The 18,920-nt window shown below is 36.4% G+C and overlaps 1 protein-coding gene across 3 annotated transcripts in view; it reads left to right on the top strand.

The window, feature by feature from the left end:
• The window catches only part of FCHSD2 (FCH and double SH3 domains 2), a 303,597-nt gene that overhangs the window by 254,196 nt on the left and 30,481 nt on the right, over positions 1–18,920 (top strand). For all 3 annotated transcript variants that reach the window (XM_032427144.1, XM_032427142.1, XM_032427143.1), the window contains 2 exons: positions 274–390; positions 9,484–9,588. In XM_032427144.1, the coding sequence (XP_032283035.1) occupies positions 274–390; positions 9,484–9,588 (222 nt within the window). The remainder of the gene's footprint in view (positions 1–273; positions 391–9,483; positions 9,589–18,920) is intronic.

The following is an 18,920-nucleotide window of genomic DNA, read 5'->3' as shown; positions in this document are numbered from 1 at the left end:
TTTGTTTAGCTAGCTTTTTTCACATCCAAAATGGATCAGTCCATTAGAGATGAAGCTCTACTATTAAGCAGTGTAAAATGAAAAAAAAGCTGTGGTCATTTATGGTTTCACACCATCCTGCTAGTGTTCTGACATGAGACATTGCTTCCCACAGTAGTGGAGCATGGCTTGTTTTGAGTGCTGATTAAGTGAAAGCTCTCTGGTCCACCTGCAAACAGTAGCGATTTCAGTAGGCATAATAATGTTTGGTCTCTGTTCTTTCTTATGTTGTAGAGCCGACAATTAGAATCAGAAACTGGGACCACAGAGGAGCACAGTCTAAACAAGGAGGCTCGAAAATGGGCCACCCGTGTGGCACGTGAGCACAAAAACATTGTTCACCAACAAAGGGTAAGTGTAATAGAGAGAGTCTTAGGCTACATTTAGCTTAAGCAAAATGTCAAACCTATTTAAGGAGTTGAGTTTTGTTAATGTGAAAAATACCCTTTTTATGTTTTTTCTGTAATTTCATCCACTCAGCAGTATGCTCTCAGCTATCTACTTAGCTTGGAAATTCCTTAAGCCCTTCAAGCAGCAACACAGTAATTTATCTGCTTGCCATAACATTTCCTGAATGGCTAGTGATAGTGTATTACCGTCTCTCAGGTAGTAGAAGAGACATGCCTGTGTTGAATTAAGCTTTTAATGCCCTAGACAAATTTTTTTGAAGACTGGCTGGCTCAGTCGGTAGAGCATACAACCCTTGATCTCAGGGTCGTGAGTTCAAGGTCCATGTTGAGCATAGAGTTTACTTAACAAAAAAAACTAAATTAAATTAAATTAAAAATTAAAAAAGTGAAATTAAGCACCAAAAAAATATATCTTCCAGACTAAACTCTAAGCACAAAGAAATTAGGTATAGCAAATTTTTTCTAATTTCCATTTATTTATAACTTTTTCTTAACCTTCACATCCAACTTATTAAAAGAATTGTTCATATTTAATGTCTATATTTCCTAATCTCACATTTATTTTTTAGCCCATAATATTTGGACTGTTCCTGCTTTCCCTTCCCTCATACTTCATACAGACTACACTTGCCAAAATCACCAGTGATGTCTGTGTTGCTAAATCCAAAATGGACTCTTTCATTTCTCAAAACCTGTTGGCAGTTTCATCATAATTGACAACTCCCTTTGTGTTGAAACACTCTCTTCTCTAGCTATCCATGACTTAACACTGTCCTGGTTTTCCTTCTGCCTCTCTGGCCATTCCTATATTCTTTGATAGGTTCTTCTTTCTTCACCTCATATTTAAGTATTTAAATTCCTTAGAGTTCTGTACTAGGCTATCTTTTCTTATTCTTTATTCTCATTATAGGCACTCTCAACCAGTGCCACGGTTTCACTTACCAAAAATCATAAATTAATATCTCCAACACTGGGCCTTTCTTCTGTGTATACATATATCCTCTTGCCTGCCTTGACTTCTTTTTACTGTCTCACAGGGATCTTGAGTTCAATGTTCCACTAATCTAATGCTGCAAAACAAAACACCTCAAACTTAATGCCACAAAGAAGAGCATTTTTAATTGTCTCTTAGCACTCTGGAGATTGGATGGACTTAGCTTGCCACTTCTCGCTTGGGAATCTCCCATGTGGTTACAGTCAGGTAGTGACTGGTGCTAGAGTCACCTCACAGACTTCCCCACTGAAATAACTGGTTCTTGGAACAGGAAGACTTGAACAGCTGGGAACTAGAACAGCTAGAGCTCCTCATGCATCTCAGGCTCTCTGTGGTCTCTCCATATGGTCTCTCCAGCGCAGTGGCTTCAGCTTAGCTGTACCTCTTACATGGTGGCACAGGGCCCCAAAGATGTGAGTCCCAAGAATGAGCCAAGTAGGAGGTATGTTATCTTTTCTGGCCTAGCCTCAGAAATAACATGATATTACTTATGTCATATTTTTGTTAACTGAGGCAGTCACAAAGGCCCGTTGTCCAGATTCAGGGGGAGAGAACATAAACTCTACTTCTTGGTAGGGAAATAGCAAGGTTCTAGAAGAACATGTGGAGTGGGAAATATTGTAGTAACTTTTTTCAAAAACATAGTCTTCCACAGTCTGCCTTCTGGTTATAACAGTTTACATCCCTCTTGCATGCAAAATAAAACTCCCCTGTTTACCCCAAATCCCCCAAAGTCTGGTGTCAGACTCCAGTAGGTCATGTAAATGAGATTCACAGACAGATAAGGCTTCTTGAGTGCAGTTCCTCTAACAGTTTATCTCAAAGAATTTGTGAACTAGAGAGACAAGTTATCTGTCTACCATATATCCAATAAATAGTGATTAGATTAATTACTGCAGCTTTATACTTCAAAATGTAGAACACATGAAGAGACTTTGTTTTATTAAAATGCTTTACGATATTTGAAAGTAAATGTTCAGATATTAAAAATAAGTCTGCTTCCTCTATCTGTTGTCAAGGCATACTGTGTCTTTCTGCTAGGAGACAGATACAGGCAGATTTCAACAACTTCTCCATTTCTTAATAGCATGACCTATGTTAGGCTTTAATCTAGTAAGGTATAATTTAAGCAATAAAATTAAGGGTTTTTTAAATACTAAAACCAGTTCTGCTTTTGGCCATGATAAATTACCATGGGATCACACTTAAAAAACAGTGAAATTAGTAGCCGTATGCCCTCTCAGGTTTTCTGCCTAAAGGCACTTTTTATAATAATTGCAGTGCAGGGAGGGAGAACTTAAGCATGGTACCACAGACTCACTGAGTTGAGATGACAGAGATTATAGAGTTCAGAGTGGCTGAAGTGGCATGAATTTCAGGGCAAAGTACCAGACAATATGGGGATGCAGAGAAAGAATTCAAAAAATTGACATAGGTCCCCCCTTCATTCTGTTGCTGAATACTAAACCATACATGCATATGATGAAATTCCACAATATGGGGTAGAAAATGACAGAGGAGATAAGCTGAAGGATTCCCAGAGGTCACATAGGTCCAGAACACATTCAAGTTGTGATTAGCAGAGGTTGAGACTACTCATGGATCACCTGGGGCCTTCAGGAGACTACAGAAGGATCATACAATGGTTCCAGGGCTAACTTGTCTTGGAATAGGGCTACTTTAGAACTAACGTTAACAGAGCTTTAAAACAGGCTTCAAAAAGATCAAACTAATCCACACGTAACTTATTTGCCTGCCAGGGGGGAAAAAATCTACTCTTCAAAGGAAGGAAACAAAATCCAGTATTCAGTAACATGGTATTCACAGCGCACCTAGGTGACTCAGTCCGTTAAGCATCCCACTCTTTTTTTTAAGATTTTATTTATTTATTTATCAGAAAGAGAGCACAAGCCCAAGCGCACAAGAGGGGGAAGCACAGGCAGAGGGAGAAGCCGGCTCCCCACTGAGCAAGGAGCCTGATGCAGGGCTCGATCCCAGGACCCTGGTGCTTAACTGACTGAGCCACCGAGGCGTCTCTAAGTGTCCCACTCTTGATTTTGGCTCAGGTCATGATCTCAGGGTTGTGAGATCAAGCCCCGCATCAGGCTGTGTGCTGAGTGTGGAGCCTCCTTAAGATTCTCTTTTTTCTCTCTCCCTGTCCCTCGGCCCCTCCCCTCCAAAAAAAAGGCATAAAAAAAAAAAAACCCATAGTATTCACAATGTCAAGAATCAAATTTGCTAAATATTAAAAGAAGCAAGAGAATATAACCCATGACCAAAGGAAAAATCAATTAAAGCAGACCCATAAATGTCAAAGATGATGGAATTAGCAAATAAGGACTTCAGAACAGTAAATAAGTTCAAGGATTTAAAAGAAAACAAACATGAACATATTGAAGAAAGAAAATGAAAATATACAAAAGAACCAAATGGAACTTCGAGATCTGAAAATACAGTATTTGAAATGAAAAATTCAATAGATTGGGTGGCACCAAAAGAACAATGAGCTTAAAAGTATATATAGCAATAGAAACTGTGTCCAAACTATCGAGCCCCATATCGGCCTCCTTGCTCAGTTGGGAGTCTGCTTCTCCCTCTCCCTCTGCCTGCCACTCCCCCTGCTTGTGCTCTCTCTCTCTGTCAAATAAATAAATAAAATAAAATAAAATAAAAAAGAAAGAAACTGTCCAAACTGAAACACAGAAATAAAAGACTTTTTAAAAATGAACAGAGCATCATTAATCTATGTGGGAGAATACGTGATCTAACATTTTGGGAGTTAGAAAGAGACTTATTTGGAGACAGAAAGAGAGAAGAGTCAATTTCATAATCAATTTGTTAAAAAGCAGTGCTACTCAATGAAATAAGACTCAAAATATTTTCTCTAGGGTCAGGAACAAGGCAAGGATGCCCCCTTTTGCCACTTCTATTCATTATAATACTAGAAGTTCTAGCCAAGCAATTAGGCAAGAAAAAGAACTAAAAGGCATCGAGATTGAAAAGAAACAAGTGAAATTATCTCTGTTCACAAATAAAATGATCTTACACACACACCCCTATTAGAGCTAGTAAGCAAATTCAGCAGAGTTGCAGAATACAAAATTAACACACAAAAATTGCATTTTTTAAAGATTTTTATTTATTTGGGAGAGAGACAGAGATAGCAACAGAGATAGCTGGAGAGAGCACATGAGCACGGAGGAGAGGGAGGAGCAGGCTCCCCGCTGAGCAGGGAGCCCAATGTGGGGCTCAATCCCAGGACCTTGGGATCATGACCCGAGCCAAAGGCAGACACTTAACCAACTGAGCCACCCAGGTGCCCCTAGTTAATTGCATTTTATACACTAACAATATACAATCCAAAAAGGAAATTAAGAAAACAGTTCCATTTACAATACCATCAAAAAGAATAAAATACTTAGGAATAAACTTAACCAAGGAGGCAAATTACTTGTACACTAAAAACTATAAGACACTGATGAAAGGAACTAAATAAGATATAAATAAATGGAAAGACATCCTGTGTTTATGGAATGGAAGATAATATTAAGATGACAATACCACCCAAAATGATCTACAAATTCAGTGCAATCCCTATCAAAATCCCAACAGTATTTTTTTGCAGAAATAGAAAAACCCATCCTAAAATTCATACGGAATCTCAGGGAACCCTGGCTAGCCAAAGCAGTTTTGAAAAAGAACAAAGTTGAAGGACTCATACTTCCTGACTTTAAAACTTATTACAAAGCTACAGTATTCAAAACATTGTAGTATTGTCATGACAGACATATAGACCAATGGAATAGAAGTTTCAATATTTTTATTTTATTTCTATTTTTTTAACATGGAGAACTGAAGTGGTTTTTTTTATTTTAATTCCAGTATAGTTAACATACAATGTTATATTAGTTTCAGGTGTACAATACAGTGATTCAACAATTCTATACATTACTTATTGCTGCTTATCATGATAAGTGTACTCTTAATCCCCATCTCCTGTTTCACCCATCTTCCCACCTACCTCCCTTCTGGTAACCATCAGTTCTCTATATTTAAGAGTTTGTTTTTTGGTTTATCTCTTTTTTTCTTTGTTCATTTGTAAAGGTAGCAGTATTTTAAAAATACCTGTTATCTCCAAACTAATCCATTTATTCAGTGCAATCCAAGTCAAACATCCAGCAGGAGTTTTTATAGAAATTGGCAAAATGCTTCTAAAACATACATGGAAATGCAAATGATCTCGAATAACTAAAGCAGTTTTGGAAAAATAAGAATGAAATTGGAGGGCTGGGGTGCCTGGATGGCTCAGTCAGTTAAGCAATCATTGGGCTCTGCGCTGAGCATGGAGCCTACTTGGGATTCTCTCTCTCCTTCTCCGTTTGTGCAACACCTCCCCTCTCCCCCGATGTGCATGTGCTCACAGGCTCTCTCTCTCTCAAAATAATAAGTAAATCTTAAAAAAAAAAAAAAAAATTAGAGGGCTGGGGCGCCTGGGTAGCTCAGTCAGTTAAGCATCTGCCTTCAGCTCAGGTCATGATCCCAGGGTCCTGGCTCCCTGCTCAGCAAGGAGTCTGCTTATCTCTCTCCCTCTGCCCCTCCCCCTCAGCTCGTGCTGTCTCTCTCTCTCAAATGAAAAAACCTTTAAAAAAATGGAGGGTTTACTCTACCTCATTTCAAGACATAAAACTACAGAAATCAAGATGTAGTATTGGTGTAAGAATGGACTTATAGATGAATGGAACAAAAAAGAGAGTCTAGAAGTAGGCACACACATATATAGTCCATTGATTTTTAATAAAGATGTAACAAACTTATAAAAATGCTAAATAAATTTTAATAAAAATGAATCCAGTTATATTTTAAGCACATGACTAATGAGGGTGCCAGGATGATTCAACACTAGAAAATTTATCAGTATAATAAACTGCATTTACCAAATAAAGATGAAAAATTCTATGATTTTTTTTTATAGTTACCAAAAAATCATATGATAAAATTCATTATCTCTTAGAGATTAAAAAATAAAACGAAAGTCACAGCCAGCAAGATAAAGAATTTTTCATCCTAATAAGGATAGCTTCCTGAAACTGACAGCAAAACATTATGTTTGATGGTTGTGTTTTCTATATCTGCCATAACAAATTACCATGAACTCAGTAGCTTAAAACAATACAAATTTTTTTATCTCACAGTTCTATAGGTCAGACATCTGGATGGGCTTAGCTGATTTTACTGCTCAGGCTCTAACAAGGCCAAAATCAAGTTGTTTTAGCTAGCTAGCTAGGCTGGCCTCTGGGATAGAACCCACTTCCAAGCTCATTCAGGTTGTTGTCAGAATCTAGTTCCTAATAACTGTAGAAACTAGGTTCCTGCTTCTTTCCTGTCAGCCGGGGGTACCCTTAGCTCCTAGAGGCTACTCTCTCTGATCCTTGCACATGGGCTTCTAATCTCGGAGCCAGCAATGATGCATTGATTCCTTTCTGTGCTTGGAATCTCCCTGACTTCCATTTGGCCTGTCTCTCATCTGATTCCAGCCAGAGGACGTTCTCTGCTTATAGGAGGTCATAATGATTAGATTGAGCTGCTTCAGTAATCCAGGATAATCTCCCTATCTTAAGTTCCGTAACTCTAATATATCTGTAAATTATATTTTACATATAAACAGTTCCAGGATTAGGGTGTGGACCTCAGTCCTACAGTTATTAGGAACTAGATTCTGACAACCTGAATGAGCTTAGAAGTGGGTTCTACCCCAGAGGCCAGCCTAGCTAGCTAGCTAAAACAACTTGATTTTGGCCTTGTTAGAGCCTGAGCAGTAAAATCAGCTAAGCCCATCCAGATGTCTGACCTATAGAACTGTGAGATTAAAAAATTTGTATTGTTTTAAGCTACTAAGTTCGTGGTAATTTGTTATGGCAGATATAGAAAACACAACCATCAAACATAATGTTTGCTGTTTTAGGAAGCTATATCCTTGTTAGGATGAAAAATTCTTTATCTTGCTGGCTGTGACTTTCAGTTTATTTTTTAATCACTAAGAGATAATGAATTTTATCATAGGATTTTTTGGTAACTGTAAAAATAGTAATAGAATTTTTCATCTTTGGAGGTCATTCTGCCTACTAAAATGGTAAAATAAGAAAACAGTACCGAGCATCACCACTACTTTTCAGTGTCATAAGATTTACTGCATTAATGAAAGAAAAATAAAGTGTTCAAATATTAGGAAAAGGTACACCTGTTATTATTTATAGATGATATGATTGTGTACCCCCCCAGAATATGTGACCCAGCACTCAAATAGACATAACAATGGTTCAGTAAGGTGAATAGATAGAAGACTATATACAGCCTATAAAACAAAAGAACTTTAAAAAGTTAAGAGTAAGGGAATAGAATGAGAGGAAACGTTTATAACATAAATAACAGAAAAAGGACTAATATCGAGAAAAGTATGTTAAAGTAGTAAATAATAAAAGGACAAAAAACTAGAAAAATGAATAGAGGCTAAAGATTGACAATATCTAATGTTGGTGAGATACAGAAAAATATGCTGTCACACACTACTAGTAGAAGACTATGTACAACTTTTGGGAGGCAATTTGGCAATGTCTATTTTTTTTTATTTTTTAAAAAGATTTATTTATTTATTTTAGAGAACGAGAGAGCGTGGGCAGGGTGGGGAGGGGCTGAGGGAGAGGGAGAAAGAGTCTCAAGCAGATTCCATGCTGAGCTGGGAGCCCAGCCCAGGGCTCCATCCAATGACCCTGAGATCATGACCTGAGTCGAAACCAAGAGTCAGATGCTTAACCAACTATGCCACCCAGGTGCCCATGGCAATGTCTATTTTAATTAAAATGTACAATTTCCACTTCTGTATTTTTATCTTAAATATTCCTGTATGTGTTAAAAGAGTCATTAACTAGGTTGTTTGTACAGTACTATTTATAATATTGGGAAATTTGAAACTCAAATAGCAATAGAATAAGAGTAAATAAAAAATGGTACAGCTAAACTGTTGCATCTATGGATTAGAGAATGAAGTCAATCTATTTGTACAGTTATAAAAAGGTCTCAGACACATTGAGGGGATGATAGATCTCATTTTAAAGATGTATTCATTTATTTTAGAGAGAGAGCACAGTGGGAGGGGCAGAAGAGAGAGGAAGAGAGAAACCCAAGCAGACTCCACACTGAGCATGGAGCCTGAGGCAGGGCTCAGTCTTACAACCCAGATCACAACCTGAGCCAAAACCAAGAGTCAGCTGTTTAACTGAGTGTGCCACCCAGGTGCCCCATCATTTTACTATTTTTTAAATGAAACTGTGCAAGTATGTACAGATACATAAGAAATAGTTCAGAAAAATACATGTAAATTGATGGGACAGTAATGATCTTGGGGTGAGGGGGGCACATAGTGGGATGTGCAAATATGAGACTTTTTGCCATTTTTTATTAGTTGTTGTTTTACAACAGTACTTTATATTCATGTAATTTTTTTAGAAGATTTTATTTATGTATTTGAGAGAGAGAGACTGAGCAGGAACAGGGGGAGTGGCAGAGGGAGAGGGAGAAGCAGTCTCCCTGCTGAGCAGGGATCCTGATGTGGGGCTCCATCCCTGGACCCTGGGATCATGACCTGAGCCCAAGACAGAAGCTCAACCAACTGAACCACCCAGGCACCCCATATTCATTTAATTTTTAGAAATTGAAGGTATGCATATCAAAACATGCAATCCAAATAAGGTTTGTAGATTGTGCCAACGTCAATTTCCTGGTTTTTATATTGTAGTATAGTTGTATAAGTTGTTGCCATGGGGGAAAGGGGTGGGGAGACTTTCTATACTACTTTTGCAACTCTGTATGAGTATAATTGTATCAAGAGTTTTTTTTAATTAACACATAAGTGAAAAAAATTAAAGGTTAAAAAAGGAATTGTGGCCACTCGTCACTGAAGTCTATTTAATTACCTAAATACTCTAGTCACTAAAGCAAAAAAAAAAAAAAAATCAGTCATCATTTTCCTGTTTTCTTTAATAGGTTCTAGATGATCTGGAATGTCATGGAGTTGCAGTGTCAGAACAAAGCCGGGCAGAGTTGGAACAGAAAATAGATGAAGCTAGAGAAAATATTCGTAAAGCAGAGGTGAGGTGACAGCTAACTGTGGCATTTTGCCCAGCTCCAGCAACATCACAGCTGTGATATATACCTTCAGAATTCAATTTCTATACATTGGTTAATTTGAAGATGACTCAGCATCTTCATCTGAGTCCAGAGTATTATTTTTGAGTACCTGCTTCATACAGGATAGTACACATAACGAAAAGACACTGAACCTGTTATCTGAAGAGTTTATACTCAAGAAGAATTAACAGAATTACACCACGATAAAGATATAATTTTAAAGTTTTCATAAGGTACATAATAAATCAGTCAAATTAATGGCATAAAATTGATATATATATGTTCAGAGCCTTGAAAAGTCCTCCCCGATAATGAAAGGTTCACTGGTCCAGGGGCATAAGCTGATCTTTTAAAAAAGAGAGATTTGGTTAAGCAGACAAGGCAAAAAACGTTACAACAGTGAATTTTAATCTTTTGGTGAGGGGTCATGGAACCCTTTGTGTATGAAAGTGTGAAACCCTCTCTCCCACAAAAAAAAGTACGCATTTTTGTGTACAGTGTCCAAAAGTTCGTGTACCCTAGAGTAATATTCCCTGACCTAGTGGCAGGGAGGTTGAGAGGGAAAGAAAGAAGTTATTGGCAAAGGAGGAACACATAGGATACAATTTGGCAGTTGGATTTGTTTAGAGTGGAGGTTTTTTGTGAGGAAATGTGGTAGGAAGTAAGTGAAATAATTGTGGTTAGGACCAGTTTATGGATGACCTGTGCACACTTGTGTATAGTTATCTATATATATAGTTATCTACCCAATGCAACATGTTGAAGGGATGTAGAAAATAGACATTTTAGAAAGACTGAGACTATGCAGACCTCAAGGAGAATATGTTCCTGTTAGGAAGGCATAAAGAGTGTCAAAGATAACTAAGACTTTAAAACATAAATGCTGAGGCGTGGTCCACACAAGTATACTTAATACTTAAAGAACCCAGAGGACACAGAGACCACTGTGGCAGAAGTTGTTAGGGCAGGTAACACAAAAGACGTAGAATTTGAGATGGCTGTTGATGGATGAGTAGTATTTAATTAGAGAAAAAGGGGATAGCACAAGATTTTTGCCATGCAATGTCAAGAGGCATAACTTGAACCAAAAGAAGAAGGTAGGAAGGAGGCAGATTTGAGCCTGGCATTGGGAAATGCTCTCTAACAGTCATTTGCCCAGTGAGAGAGTAAGCTCCCCGGGACATAGTATAGCACTGTAAGTGTACAAGATACTGCCAGGGACTCTCTACAAGGAGTTCTTGCAATTGGTTGAGGGTTAATCTAAACTAGTGATTTTCATATATCCCCTCAGGACTCTAGAGGTTTTGAGGAAGTGTTTCAGTGGTTGGTTGAGGGGGAGGGGGTGGTGAGAAGAGAGGCAGCTTAGGCAAACATAGGGAGTATGAGCATGTTTTTGGCACAACCCCACAGAAGTGATCTGAACCAGAAAGGCTTGCCATCTGCCTGGTGTACAGAAACCCTAGTAAACCCAACTTGCCTTTGTTCCTGGCACATGATCCATGGCCTCCATAGTGAAGAGGGCAGTGTGTACAATAAATAGCCATTTTCCACTCTGAATTCAGGGTCATGGCTAAACCACTACCCTAGTGTATCGGCCAAGTACTGTTGGCAGGCCCTTGCCTGGTCTGAGAGACACTGGCTTGTGTATGAGAGTTTCTCCTGCTGTTTGTTTCTCCATCCAGCAGGAGAGTGAAGCCAGTTTCAGAGCCTTGGTGGAACAGGACGAGTCTCAGAAGTTTTGTGAAGGGTGTGTTCTCTCTTGTATTTTCCGTTTCCAGGCTCCCTCCATGGTGTCACTGTCTGGTATCATCGCTCCACCAAACCCCCCAGTAGTGGCAGCAGTAGGTATCAGTCCCACAAAGGCTGCATTTAGGCTGAATGACATGTTATTTCCATGAGTGTGCTAAAGAGCCCTGTGTTTGTTAGCTTAAAGCTAAAAATATGAAGTGAGATTCCCACAACGGAATGTCTCATTTCTCTTAATACCAGTATTTAAGTCTGTATTCTCAAAGATAATTTTCTTACCGAAAATATGGAATATGCTAAGAGCCATGATGCTGGATCCATTATCACAGCTTTAAATACCTATGAAATATAGTTAGTCCTACTGCTATCTTAAAATGATCTCTCACTTGATTTTCACCTATCAGATATAAAGAATAACCCAGCTAAAATTAGATGGCAAATATGTGAGTGTAGTATTGGGGTAGTACTTAACCAGATTGTCATAATGACATTTTTGGGTAAAGTTGACCGACCACAAGAGCCTTCAGAAGAATTGACATTAGTAGTTTCTGCAGATTCCTTTTTTCTTTCCTTTGCCTTTACATCATTTGTATTGGATTTTCTCTTTCCATTCAATAGTTATTTACTTTACTATAAATACCTAATCAAAAGGAAAAAAGCTGGTTAAAGTTCCATTATCTCCTTCATGTTTGGTTTTTAACTCCTACCAACATGAATGTTACTCTCCTTTGTTGGTTAATCTACTTTATCCAGTCTTTTCTGTATAGTGTTTCCATTCAGTGTTGCTGATTAGAATAAAAACCTTTGTGGTGCTCAGTAATAAACTTTTTCCAACATAAGAAATCAAAAATATAAATGGCCTGTGCTTTTCCAAAGAATAGGGTTTATATAATGACTAATTAAGTATTGGCTGGTTAATGTGTCACAAATTCACTAATTGATTAGTTTAACAAATACTTAATGAATACCTGCCATGTGCCAAATACGGATGGATGTACTATACATACAGTTATGAACAAACTATTATTATATTATTATGATCTCTACGATTGTCACAAAATCTTTGTATTAGATGTGGTACTGTTTGCAGCCCCTGACAAATTCAAGAATTGAAACAGAGCAGTAGCTGCTTAAGTTAAACTTTAGTAACAGTCTTCTTAACCTGGTATTTATGTATTTAAATTTTTTGACGTGCCTTTTGTCACAAAGACACACACATTCTTCATCTGACTTACCTTTCCTATTTTAAAAGTAGCTTACCAAGAGACCAAGAATTTTTAAATACCATCTTTTTGGAAGCTGTACATGACTTATGTTGTTCAGAACACAATTATTCTTTGCATGTTTAAATTTTTCCTTTTATTTGGGTTGAGGGCAGTTCTCTCTTTTTTGACAGTGAGGAGACACAAAGAGGAGAAAGTTAATGTAAGAAGTCAAAGATACTCAGAAATTTTTAGTAACTCACATTTGGTGTGAGGTCTGCAGAAGGAACTATAGACTATATGATTCTTTCTTTAAGATATTAACTATAGTTTTTTAATCTGAATTGAATGTACATTTGAAAGCCAAAGTACATTAACAAAGTGAATTAACAAAACCAAAAAATCAATTATTATCTATATAAACACATTTTCATAAATAACATTTTCTCTTAAATTATCATCCTATAAGCTTCTGTTGTACATCAGGAATTCAAAATTATGTCATCCTTGTACCTCAGTGACTCAAAAAATGGTAATTAATACCCCTTGTCAGCATGCGATAGGAGAAACCTAAAAATTTCACTTGCATAAAATGTAAGGAAATGCTAAGGATGAGCCTGCTATAAAAACAGAATTTCCAGTCATGTTATATCCAGATTGACATTACCTCTGGGCCTGTTATTGCAGGTTTTCACTGTAGTCATGTAACATGTCAGCAGACCTTTTGACTAACCACTTTCTTTCATTTTTATTGTGAAAAATATCAACCATATTTAAAAGATGAGTAAATATATTTCTCAATATGCTAAATTCAACAATTAACATTTTACAATATTGACTTTGTATGTTTATTCCTATTCTGTAATATAGAAGTTAAAGCAGGAGGCCTGATTCGAATGAGTATTTTAAGCAAGAATACTTTATAGATAGATGCTATGTTTTTCATCACAGAATGTTTTTATCAAGTTGCCTCTCTATTAATGATGCTAGTAGTAGTCACTTAATTAGATGGTGCTACCAGCTCTTTTTAAAGTTTCTTTTTTTGTACTTGGCAACTAGCAAGTACTAGTCACCTCCAATATTGGCAGCTGGGTATTTTTCTCTCTTACTTAAGTATCATTATGCTGTCATGGAATTTTAAAAATCAGCTCTATCAAGGTATAATATACAAACAATAAAATGTAACCATTTCAAGTGAACAGTTTGGTGAGCTTGGAGAAATGCATCTCCCTAAGTATTCACCACCACAATCAAGATATCAAATATTTCTGTCATCCCCCCAAAATTCTCTTGTGACCAGGCAACAACTGACCTGCTCGCTGTCACATAGGGTAGTTCAGCTTCAGCAACACTGAATATTAGATTACTTGATATTGTCCTATAAATCACATGCAAAGATTACACCTCACATTTTTATCCAGCCTTACTTTTTGTCTTAAGTTCAGTTTGATGAGCTACTGTGTAATCAGGTTCACTGATCTTTTCTTCTGTAGTGTGTAATCTACTGTTAAGGGCATCCTGTGAATTTTTATTTCAGATATTACAGTTTCAGCTCTATAAATTCTGTTTGGTTCTTTATATTCCCAGTTCACGCCTATTTATCTTCATGTTTTCCTTTAAATCCTTAAGTGTATTTATAATAATGACTTTAAGTCCTTGTCTGCTCGTTCCATCCTATCTATGTTTTCTGTTTCTCTTTCTTAATTGATTTTTTCCTTTAGTTATGGCTTGTGTTTTTCTGCTTTTCAAATACCTAGTAGAAATTTTGAGTGTTTGGTTATTGAGTGTCTGGATTCTCCTTTCTTCTTTGAAGACTGTTGAGTTTTGTTCCAACTGCCAATTCATTTGCAGATCAGTTTGATCCTTTGGAGGTTTGTTTTTAAGCTTTGTTTGGGTTGGTTTAGAATAGCCTTTCCAGTAGGGCAAATTTAGCCCTATTACCAATGCATTTCCTTTCTATAGTTTCTTGTTACGCCATAAGTATCCAACAAGGTTTTTCAATCTGGCTGGATAGAACTGTAATATCTTTCAGCCCTGTATAAGCTCTGGGAATTTTTCAGTTCACAGCTCTGTGGTAGATATTTTTTCCTTTGCTTCTCCTCATGGAGTCCCACCTTATATATTCTCAATTTATTATGGATTTGTATTAATTTAATGTATTTTCCATTACAGATGGCCTCTTTTAAGCCCCATAGTGTCTAAATTTGTCCATTGAGAGTCCATTTAGGCTTTTTTGACATTATTGCCATTAGTCTTTGAATAGTTTCTTGCTTTCTCATACAAGCTTGCTATCATAGACTCGCCTTGTATTTTCCCTGATCAGACTTAGAATTAGCCATTTCTCCAAGGAGCTCTGATTTCTTTTAATAGAGGATAGTATTTAGACACCAAGGTCTAGAATGTGAAGGTGCTTATTGTAATGGGTGTCATTTATGTCTTGGCCCTTTCTTTGTTTTTGGAGCTAGGAATTTATTATTTTTTTTAAATCATGAGTTCATGTTGATATTTCCAGTTAAAATTTAAAATTAGAAGGATTTTGTTGAACTTCTTTGATTTTATATTTATCTTTTTTCTCTTACATTGAAAATCTTGGTTCCTAATAATATTACCATAATACTTTATTTGTTTTATCCTGCAATATATTAAAGTTTCAGAATTAGAGTAGAAATATTAATGGTAAACTACTGAGCAAAATTTAATTTCTTTGCAGTTCATTTTGAATGTAGACTATCTCCACAAGGGTGGTTTCTGCTTCTGGTAATAAGGAACTAGCTCATATTAGACTAATCGTCCTTTAGATAACAGTTATTAACCTGAGGTAAAAATATTTAAAATAATTACTTAATAGAACTGGAAGATATCCAAGCCATGTAAAAACAGAAAGAAATAGACCCTTAAAAGAAAGGGACTGTACTTGGTGATATTTACATTAAATAGCTCTCTGCAAGGGGCTGCACGACTAGAATTCAAGCACAGAGCCTTGGTCTTACTGGCTTGAGGATGGACGTCAGGAACCCTCAAGTTTGCATATATGTAAACCTCCAAATCCTCAGTCAAACCTAAATACATTTTTGGAGCAGAAACTCCCAGGAGCTTGACAGGAAACAGTAGCTGGAAGACAAAATAACTGAGCCAAAATTTTAGCTGTTGCTCACCATGGGGATAACAATAACCATTAAAATATTGGAGTGGTTATAATAATATCAGACAAAATAGACTACAAGACAAGAAATATTAAAAGGGATAATTTATAATGATTAAAAATAAGGTCGTCATCATCTTCTCCATCAGGAAGACACAATTCTGGATGTGTATGTAGCTAATAATAGAGCTACTAATATATGAAGCAAAAACTGACAGAACTAAAAGAAGAAATAGCAAGTCTACAATGGTAGTCAGAGATTTCAACATTCCTTTCAGTAATTAGAACAAGGGGCTAGAAAGTCAGCAAGGATACAGAAGACTTGAACAGCACTGTCAACCAGCATTACCTAATCGGCATCTATAGAACACTCCACCCCATAAGGGTAGAGTACTTGTTCTCTTAAAGTACACACAGAATGTTCAGCAAGACCATATACTAGACCGTAAACCAGTGTCAGTTATTGCTGTCACTCAGAGTATGTTCTCTGACCCATCAGAATTAAATTAAAAATCAATAACAGATAACCTGAAAAATCCCCAGATATTTGGAAATTAAATTATTTAAACACAATAATCTGTAGCTGCCTTAAAACACACGTACCCAACTTTATGGCAAAAACAATTTATTATCTCTCACCATTCTGGGTGTTGACTGTGCATTTCTTTTGCAGGTTTTTCCTGAGATTACTCAAGGAACTACATTCATCCAGAGGGTCTGTTAGAGGTCTGGGGCTTTTTTCCAAATGGTCTTTCATCCTCAGATATGCTAAACTAGGCTTCCTTACATGGTGGAGACATATTCCCAGAAATCAGGCCTAATTGTACTTAATCAAATCTGTGCTGGCATCAAATTTGCATATGGTCCGTCAAAGCAGATCACATGGATAGGCCCAGAATCAATGTGGGAGGGGACTACATGGATAGCAGGAGGCATGAATCATTGGCAATAACAATTTACCAAAATTGATAGGACCTTTTTAAATCATTTTACTCATCTATAAGATGGAGTTTATGATATCCATCCCCAGAATTGTTGTGTGGATTAAATGAAATAGTATAGTCATATAGTTCCTAGTACATATGATAAAAGTTGTTTGGAATGGTTTTTTTAAGATACCAAAGGTAATTTAGAGTGGCAGATACTATGATCTGCCTTTATTCATTTCCTATGTATGCCAGGCACTGTCCTGAACAGTAGGGTTGCAACAGACACAGTTCTTATCCTTAAAGAAATGGTATTTTGAAGGTAAATTAACTAAGCCCAGATTGGATTTACAGACTTTATAACTGTCAAAAAGTTTTATAAGCTCAGCTGTGGCTTGATATTTGGATATGCTTATGTTAAATTTTATATTAAGATCAGTTAATTGATGTTGTTAATACACCAAGATTATGTATTCTAAAAGATCGGGCTTTCAAAACATTTTAAAAAGCTCTTTACAAATTCTAAAATGATTTGGTCAAGTAGTATCTGGGATGCAATCAAGTTACAGAAACCTTTGCTTTGCAAATTTTAATCAACCAGCAAATCATCACAATTCATTTGAAAACCCTGGAAAATTCTTCTTTTAAATAGTTGATAAAATATAAACAGTTGGAACTCTGAAGGAAAGATAGCTATGATTATTCTGAAGCTGCAATCTAAAAATCTAAGTTTGCAAATGCCATGTTCATCAGTTGTTTGGTAAAATACTGACAAAAATACATCTTATAAAAATGAAATTACTTGGTACTGAAAAAATAGAATATATTGATATTTCTCTCATTCCTTCTCACTCTTGATCTCACTCTTTCTCCTTTTTTTTTGTTTCTCTGCTTCTGCAGTTAATGATTTACGTTTATGATTTCCAAGAAAGAGTTTGTTCATTCACCCTTCTTTTCTAAAACATTTTATTGCCTCTGTTAATTCAAAATGCATACTAGAATGGTGCAGAGACAATTGGATAATTACATGCAAAAGGATGAAGTTGGGCCCCTACCTCATACCATATACAAAAATTAACTTAAAATGATCAAACACCTAAATGTAACAGCAAAAGCTATAAAGCACTCACAAGAAACCATAGGAGTAAATCTTTGTGACGTTGGATTAATTTCTTAGGTATGAAACCAAAAGCCCAAGCAACAAAAGAAAAAAATAGATAAATTGGATTTTATCAAAATTAAAAACTTTCTTGCTTCAAAAGATACTATCAAGAAAGTGAAAGACAACCCACAGGATGGGAAAACATATCTGCAAATCATGTACCTGGTGAGAGACTTTTATCTAGAATACAGAAAAACTCTTACGATAAAGACAAAGACAAAATAAAAAGAACAATACAAAGACAACCCATTTTAAAAATGAGCAAAGGATCTGAATAGACAGACATTTCTCTGAGAAGATACACAGATGACCATAAGTACATGAAAAGATGGTTCACATCTTTAGTCATTAAGGAAATACAAACCAATACTACAATGAGATACTACTTCACACCCACTAGGATGGCTAGAATCAAAAAGGCAGACTTAACAAGTATTTTTCAGGATGTGGAGAAATGTTAACCCTCTTACCCTGCTGGTGGGATTGTCAAATGAGGCAGCTACTTTGGAAAACAGTCTGGCATTTTCCCAAATGGTTAAACATAGCATTATTTTATGACCAAGCAATTTCAGTACTAAGTATATACCCAAGAGAAATGAAAGCATGTTTACACAAGAACTTGTACACTAATGTTTAAAGGAACATTATTCATATTAGGCAAAAAATTGAAATAACTCAAAGGTCTGTCAGCTGACAAATGGATAAAGTGTGGTATATCCATACAATACGATGTTATTTGGTCATAAATAGGAAGGACTGATACATGTTACACCATGGATGAACCTTGAAAACATTATGCTAAATGAAAGAAGCCAGACACAAAAGGCTACATATTATATGGTTCTGTTTATATTAAATGTTCAGAATAGGCCAATCTAATATAGAGAGAAAGTAGAATAGTAATTGGAATAAAGGGTAAGGGAGCAATGGTTAAAGAATATGAGGTTTCTTTTGGAGGTAATTAAAATGTTCTAAAGTTGATTGTGGTGATGGTGGCACATATCTGTGAATATACTGTATCATTGAACTGTACACTTTAAATGGGTGAATTTTATGGTATATGTAAGCTGTATCTCAGTAAAGCTATTACCAAAACAGTTACTAGAAGGATGAAC

This window comes from Phoca vitulina, unplaced genomic scaffold (assembly GCF_004348235.1).
Source record: "Phoca vitulina isolate PV1807 unplaced genomic scaffold, GSC_HSeal_1.0 scaffold36, whole genome shotgun sequence".
NCBI lineage: Eukaryota > Metazoa > Chordata > Mammalia > Carnivora > Phocidae > Phoca > Phoca vitulina.
This window is presented reverse-complemented; position numbering and strand designations above follow the sequence as displayed.